Below are 7,601 nucleotides of genomic sequence, written 5' to 3' on the forward strand. Positions count from 1 at the left end.
GATCCCTCGCGGACTCAAGGCCTCCTCACGGAGATGAACTAGTCACCTCTTATATTGTCCTATGTTGGATTCGGATCGTGTATCTCTTTGTGTTTCAAGGATCTAGCATATGTGTGACGGAATCTTGTTGGTTTGAGTGATTTTCTCGTGTTTTCCCTCGTGATTCCCCTCGTGTTCTTCGTGTTCTTTGTAGGATCCCCTCCATTTCGTGAAAGATCGGGCATCTAGGTTCTACCCTACATCAGAGGTCCAACTCTTCCTTCAACTTTCGGGGTAGGACTAAACTTTAGCACCACCACTTGCCATTTTACACATGGGCTCATTTGAGATTTCAGATTTTGTTAATGGGTCATGCCCATTAATTCTAACAGAAGGAAGACATGAAAATATCATTCATGAAATTAGCTTATTGGATTGTGATTCCAGACATGCATCTTCATCTTCAAAGAAAGATTCCAGACATGCACCTTCATCTTCAAAGGGAGAAAATCAAATACGAGGCATGCACCTTCATCTTCCAAGGGAGAAAATCAAATATCGAGGCATATAACCCTGCTAAACATGCTCTGGTCTTTCTGAGAGGTTGTCATGCTCTGGTCTTTGTGTAGCTGATTCAGCTTCCGGACCTTAATTGTATCCCAATGAATATTATTATTGATTAATAAAATAAAGTGTGTTTAGCCTGAAAAAACAGCTCGAGGAAACCCATGCTCCCTCAGTGGTTGTTTGGATATGGAGAATTAGATGTGAGATTTTAGAAAACGAGTTTTTGGAGGATTTTTAGGAAAACCAGTTTTTATTAGTTATTCTGTTAAGATAAATACATACAATATCTTGTTTGGATGAGGAAACAGAAAAGCACGATTTTGAGTTCTTCGTTTTGGGGAGAGAAAAATTCATGGAGGTGCAGTGCTTCTTCGCTCTTGGCACCTACACGCACAGTGGTGGACGACCACACCGTAAACAGCTCTCCGGCGGAGGTGCGCGGTTGTCAGCGTGGCCGCCAGGGTGGTCGCGCTTATCGCCTGATCGTGCTCTGCTTCCTTCACCGGTGTCATGCATGTTGGTCCAGGTCCCGTCGAACGTCCCTCCGGTGACAAATTCTTTCCGCCATGAAGATCCACGTACATGCAGCTCACATATGACCTACAAGCTGGAGCATATCTGCATATGGACGGCGTGGTTGTGAAGTCCACCTCCACCATGAAGGCGGCAGCCGCGGCTGAAGTCTACTGCCATCGAGGCGGTGGAGCATCGCAACCTGCTCCCGGGTACCTGGCCGAGATCGGCGAGCTGCGGTCACAGCCAGTGGAGTTTACCATGATCTGCACGTGGGACTTCGTTGAACTCCTGGTGCATATAGAAAACACGTTTATATAAAAACGTTTATTAGTCGTTTTTGTATAAACTCGTTTTTTGGGCTTTTGGAAAACTTAGTTTAGTATATCCGCGAGTTTGTTAGATAATCCAAACAATGTTTTAGGTAGTTACACCAGAAATCAGGGAAACAAATTCTCTATAATCTAGCTATCCAAACAACCAGAGCGTCTCCCACGTACCTCCTCCCACGTACTGAGTTCAGCGTGTATGTAGCATCTGTAACAACCCGTGCGTGTAGGAAAAATTGCTCATAATTTGCAGTGGAGCAATGGAGAGTTAAAAAGAATAACAGTATGCCGTCTCAAAAGGAAAACCAGTCTGGTCAATGGCACAATGAACAGACACATGATGCTGCCTCAGGTTTGGAGGTTTCGGTTGCCGCGACAACAATCCCTCCACAATTCAGTTTTAATTTCTCCATACACAAAAAACAGAATTCATTATTGATACCACATAAGAATAAGATTATGTTTTGTCCACCATATAAACTCCGGTGTATGTTCATTTGAATCTTCAGGCATACATACCCCAGAAAAACGTTCGGCGCAACCTGAAGCTTGTTGCCCTGTAAAACTTCTCTCTAAAATGTGGTCTATCTACACATCAAGGATCAGCTTCCTGAACTTCTCCATGTGCTCTGCCTGCAACGAGATGGCGATGGACAGGCTGCCGTCCTTGGTCGCGCTCGGGAGGACGAACGCCAGTCCCTCGTACGCGATGCCGCCAGGACCCATGAACACCGGCCGCCCCCAGCCGAAATCGGCGTCGTGGATCGGCAGGCGCACCCAGCTGGTGAGGCCGAGGTTGGGGCACCGGAAAGTGTGCGCTCCACGGACCAATGCTGACAGGTCCGGCTGCATCTCCAGGTAGTCCAGGGCTGATTGGCAGTAGTCGCTGGTCATCCTGTCTAGCGCTCCCTGGATGACCGCTGCTCCTTCTGCCAGCCCGCTCGTCACCTTGCCTGCCTCGGCGAGCGGGGTGGCAGTGAAGATGACATTCCCAAAGTAACCTTCTGGCAGCGGGGGCTGCAGCCGTTGTCGCCCATCGGTGGCACAATACAGCTTGGTGGGTTGTTCAGGAGCAAGGTTGCGCGCAATGGAGACGCAGCGCCAAACATGTGCAGCTAAGACTGCATACGTGCTGAACCTTGGCGCACCTTCACCTGTGGGGAGCTGCGAGCGCAGGCAGCCAAGCTCTGAGCGGGTGAGCTTGAAGATGTCCACAGCAGTGGGAGGCGGCGTTGGCTTGCCACTGAGAGCCTGAGGCACGGACGACAACATGGCTGGGGCAGGCTGATACTCAATATGTGGGTAAGATGGAGTCGGTGGATCACGAGCACGGACAAGAGTGCGGTCGATGAAGGGCATCACTGCAATCTTAGCTCCACGGCAGAGGTCAGACCACGAGTTGATGAAGTGCAAGCCAGACATGCCATCAGCAACATGGTGTTGCATCCCGACACCAAGGGAGACACCACCACACTTGAAGTAGGTCACCTGGAGTAAAATCCAAATCAAGGGGAGTTAGCCTCTTATATGTTCCATAACTTTCTTTACTATAAGTTGGTGATCAGAATGCATATTCCAGCTGCAGCTATCCTATCGATCAATAGATGGCTGAGGCAAGAAGCTAAGACAAATATATGAAACAGGATACAAATGAATAAGAAAGCTGCTTCGACTGTCAGCCCATCGGCAGGATTAACCTGGATATTTGAAATGAACTACAGTACATGAAATAATTTAGCTTTTAACATCCAGTAGGATATAGTTGTTTATCTGACCTAGCACTTTGACTCCTAACGTCTAAACTAAACTATGCAATATCAGGTATAAGAACATGGTATAGTGGGTGTGAAGAGAGGTCATAAAAACTTGAAAATCAATAGGCTCATGCCAAACTTCAGACGGTAATTGCAAAGCTCCAACTAGGCACCCGTTGTGTACCACAAATCTGACAATTGATATAAATCGCTCTACAGTTTTCTTCCTTGTGCATGAGTACGGGGATAGCTATATTACATTTCAAGTTTCAGCAGTATATTCTGCATCCATCTCATTAACACAGTAGTAAAAAACTTGTGAAAACTTCCTTCTATCCATAGCATGTGCATCGTACCCATGAGAAGATAAATATGATCAAAAAATTATTATTCAAGCTCCAAACGTGTTACTAAAGAACAATACAAGATTGTAGCTTCAGTGGGACAAATTGTAACACCCCAGCCACTCCTGGGCTGGCAGTAGTTACTCCTGGCTACTCTCTAGGCTCATAGATGCACCTTGTTGGAATGGGTACCCTTTTAAGACAGGATGTCACACAAACGCAATCAAGCAAGAACCAACATCCTCTTTTCATATGAAGTTGGAAGTGAGCAAACTAACAACACCAACCATAAGTACTTGGTGTTGGTGCAAGCTTTGCTATTAGCTCAATAATAAAACTGAGGCTACTATGTAGGGTAGCTTTCTCCATAAATTTACTGACTATTAAACCATAGACCTGTAATTAATTTTCCTTCACATATAACAGTCTAAAACTCGGAAATGGTTCAGCTTGGATTGAAGAGAATCGTTGCAGTTTAATTTACTCAAGAAGTCAAGATGATATTTATCCTCCGGAGTATACTTATTGTTTAGTTATATACATTCGTTACTCCTTCTTTTGAGATGGAAAATCCTCTAGTTCATTCGTTCTTAATTCCCCAATTCTTTAAAAGCTCGCTTTTAAAAAGATTTCCAGTTAGATTATCTCAATTTATTAGAACTTTTGTTGTATAAGCCTTGCCTTTGCATAAACAACATGATAAACATGTAGTTGGCATACACACAGCAATCCTAAAAGTCAACCTGCCACCTAATTATCTATGCATATATAATTTCTAAAATTTGGAAGAAACTGGATGTGCAAACAGTAGTAGGTTATTAAAATAAAAAATAGAGGTTGTCACATGGAACATGCTCCAGTTAGGCACTCATTTTCGTACCGACAAGTTGTGTGCACCCAAAGCAATAATATTCTGTATGTTGCCAACAAGCAAGTGAATAAAGAAATTGCAAGCTCAGCACAAACTAGCATTCAGTAACATGGCCAGTTGTGGTTCAGCTTTGTGTTATGTACTGTAGCATGTGAACAGTTCAGTTACAAAGAATATCGCTAGCCTGTTCAACAATTATTAGGATATTTAATTCTAAAGGTAAAGGGTTAGTGGCTCATAACTCTCAAGTTGGCTCCTCGTTGTTCCATAGGATCTGAAAGTCAAAGGTTGCTACTACTATGTCCTTTTGCACAGTCAAATTAGACAACATGGTGATGATAAACCTAGCCAATCCCAGTTTACTATTCCGGCACGAAATGGCAGGTGACGAAGATCACTAGAAGGTGGACCCGTGAACTGAATTGTGTCTCCCATCTCTATCAAAGGAATGGCTCAGAAGGTTCAACAGGCCAGAGGGTCCAGTTCTCAAAGAGGATGGTCCAACCCTAACATTTGGGCATATGTCAATATCGCCCTCAATAAGTCCATTCTGTCTAGATCAGGGACAGATGGTTAACAGTTGGGAACCGAAAGTTTGACCCGTCAACCCAAAATGAGCTATAAGGCCCTAGTATCCAATACTAATACAGACAAAAACTAAGCCACACTCACAATATGCATTGCATAATTTTAGCGGCGTCCCAATTACTTCCGATATCAAAGAGTCGAAAACTTCTACATATAGCCCAGTTAACAAAGCGCAGCTGTACTGATAATTTCTTGAGTTGGCAGGATTTAATTTTCATGAAACGTATAAGATCACTTGCCCACAAATCAGTTTGTTGACAGCAGTTATTTATCTATTGAAGGTGAACCACACAGCACATTTCAATGGGCATTCACCCATATAAATGATGATATGGGACATTCGGAAGCAATTATAACCGAGTCTTCCACTAAGCATAAACAGCCAGCCTAAAATAGACCCCACTCACAAGAGCAGGACAAAAACTGGCCGGATGCAAGCTGCAACTACAGAGACGTACAGTTAATAAAGGCCCAGCTCGAACAGAATAAGGTGGTCTGCTGAACAGGTGATCAAATCAACACATCCAAACAAGGGTCCGTCCAACTATGAGGCATCCATTCAGGAGGCAGAGGTTATGCTAAATCTGAAGCCACTTAAAGCAGTGTCGCGTTCCTCATCCAGAAAGCTACAGACTGGTCCCTTACGTTTCCGTCCAGGGACAAATTGTAACTGGTAGTAGTAGCACGAGATAGAAATTGTGGTCACCTGAAGCACGAGGAGCGGGAAGGAGGATATGTCGTCGGAGTAGTCGACGGCGGGGATGAGGCGCTTGAGGTCCATGGTGGGCGCGAAGTCCCCGTAGTCGTCGACGGCCGCGCCGGGGGCGTCGGCCTCGACGAAGAGCACCCCCTCCCCGCTGCAGTCGATCTCGACCCTGCCGTCCTCGTCGCGCGCGAGGCGGCCGGCCATGGGGTAGAAGGGCACGAGCGCGTCGGCCAGCGCGAGGCGCATCCGGTCGGCGTCGAAGAAGCCGTCGGCCCCCGCCTCGGGGCGGCGGTAGAAGTAGACGCTGGGCGTGTGGAAGCGCGGGACCACGAGGTCGAGGTTGGAGTTCCAGAGCCTCTCCCGCGGCCTCTCCACCGCCGGCCGCACCATCGTGGACCGCCTCACCGTGATCGCCATCTGCCGCCGCATTCCAGGGACAGACAGCCCGTCAGCGAAACGGAAGGGGGAACCGCGACGGACAATAAAATAATAGAGGCGCGGCGACTGACCTTGGAAGAGGGGCGGACGGACGGCGGCGCGGGTGGATCAGATCTGCGGCGGCGTCGGCGGCGCGGCAGAGCCGACGGGATGGTTGGGTGGTAGCAGCAGCTCTTGGTGGAGAGCAGCTGGTGGGCGAGTGGGGGGTGGAGGTGGTTATATAGGGCGGGCGAGGGAGGGGGTGGTCGGGCGGAGCGGCGGGGTTCCTGTGATTGCGCTGCCTTGTGCGCTCTGCGGCGATGGGTGGGGAGTTGGTGGGATGGGGACGGGGAAGCGATGGTGACGGACGGCAAAGAGGAGCGGATTGTTTGGCAGATGGGCACGGCTCACCGCCCCGCACCCGCCTGACACTGGGCGCGCTCCCAGGTTCCGGCTGCGCGTCGTAGTGCGGCGGCGGAGCGGCGGGCCGGACAGACCGGATGAACGGACGGAATGGTTAAAAACGGCTTCTCCTTCTTCCAACGTGACTGTTACGGCCGCTTGATGTGGCGAAAGGGGTATGGATACGTTTGGCTGCTTCACACATGTTACCACCCCGGGCCGCAGCTCACGCCACGCAACCGTGGCACACCACACCTGCCTTTTCCCTTTCCTGTGACAACTACTCCGTAATAAATTATATTTCGTATCAACGAGAAAGGTCAGATGGTAATTGGCACGATCACAATTGTGGTTGCAACAACCCGCAAAGAGAATGTGGTTAGACTAGCCACAGTGGGAGTAATTTCAGTAGTAACATCGAGTCCAACTCAACAAATTTGCTTATGTGGCAATGAGTTAATAAGGAGAAAGATAATTACAGTAACTTAGCTAGTTACTGTAACATCACATGTCCCAAAGCAATATGAGTCTATAACCTAATAAATGAATGTTTGCATGTTACTACATTTATGTTACTACCCACTATGAAGGTAGTAACATAGTATAGGGATATGTGTATGTTACTAGTGTATGTTACTTTCCATTGTGTCTAGTCTTACAACTTACGTACAACCCATCACCTGCCCTTCTTTAAAGGGTTTCCTTTGATTCACGGGGGTATATGATTATGTTTCGAGGCAGCTCACACAAGCGTAGGGGCAGACCACACTTGCTCTTCCTTTCTCATGTTCCGTAGCGAGTTAAATACACTCACGGTACCTGTACTCTCCGTATAAACTCACTTTGGTTACTGTATTCTGTCGACCGCAAATTACGGTCATTATGTTAACGTTTGTTGCTCACCATACGGTCACTCGCGTCGAACACGGCCGTATTTGGACAGCTGGCGCTTCATTTTTGTAGTTAGATCTCTGGCTTTCATAATCTCTCCCTCATATCCCTATCTTTCGTTCCCCATTCTCCTCCCCACGCATTCCAAATCCCTAGCCAAATGACGCCGCCCCAGCCATCTCGGCCTTGCCGTCGCCGCCGTGCACCTGGTCGACCCTCTCTGCATCTCTGCCGGCACGC

At 47.6% G+C, this 7,601-nt stretch overlaps 1 protein-coding gene across 1 annotated transcript; it reads right to left on the minus strand.

Annotated features, from left to right (window-relative positions):
* Positions 1–1,800: 1,800 nt before the first annotated feature.
* LOC125538940 (hydroxycinnamoyl-CoA:5-hydroxyanthranilate N-hydroxycinnamoyltransferase HHT4) lies at positions 1,801–6,518 on the minus strand. Its single transcript, XM_048702255.1, has 3 exons — positions 6,161–6,518; positions 5,652–6,068; positions 1,801–2,876 (listed from the first exon to the last, which is right to left on the minus strand). The coding sequence occupies exons 2-3, from the start codon at positions 6,066–6,068 to the stop codon at positions 1,977–1,979; spliced, it is 1,317 nt and encodes a 438-aa protein (XP_048558212.1). The 5' UTR covers positions 6,161–6,518; the 3' UTR covers positions 1,801–1,976.
* Positions 6,519–7,601: the final 1,083 nt, after the last annotated feature.

The sequence above is a fragment of the Triticum urartu genome, chromosome 2, assembly GCF_003073215.2.
Source record: "Triticum urartu cultivar G1812 chromosome 2, Tu2.1, whole genome shotgun sequence".
Classification (NCBI taxonomy): domain Eukaryota; kingdom Viridiplantae; phylum Streptophyta; class Magnoliopsida; order Poales; family Poaceae; genus Triticum; species Triticum urartu.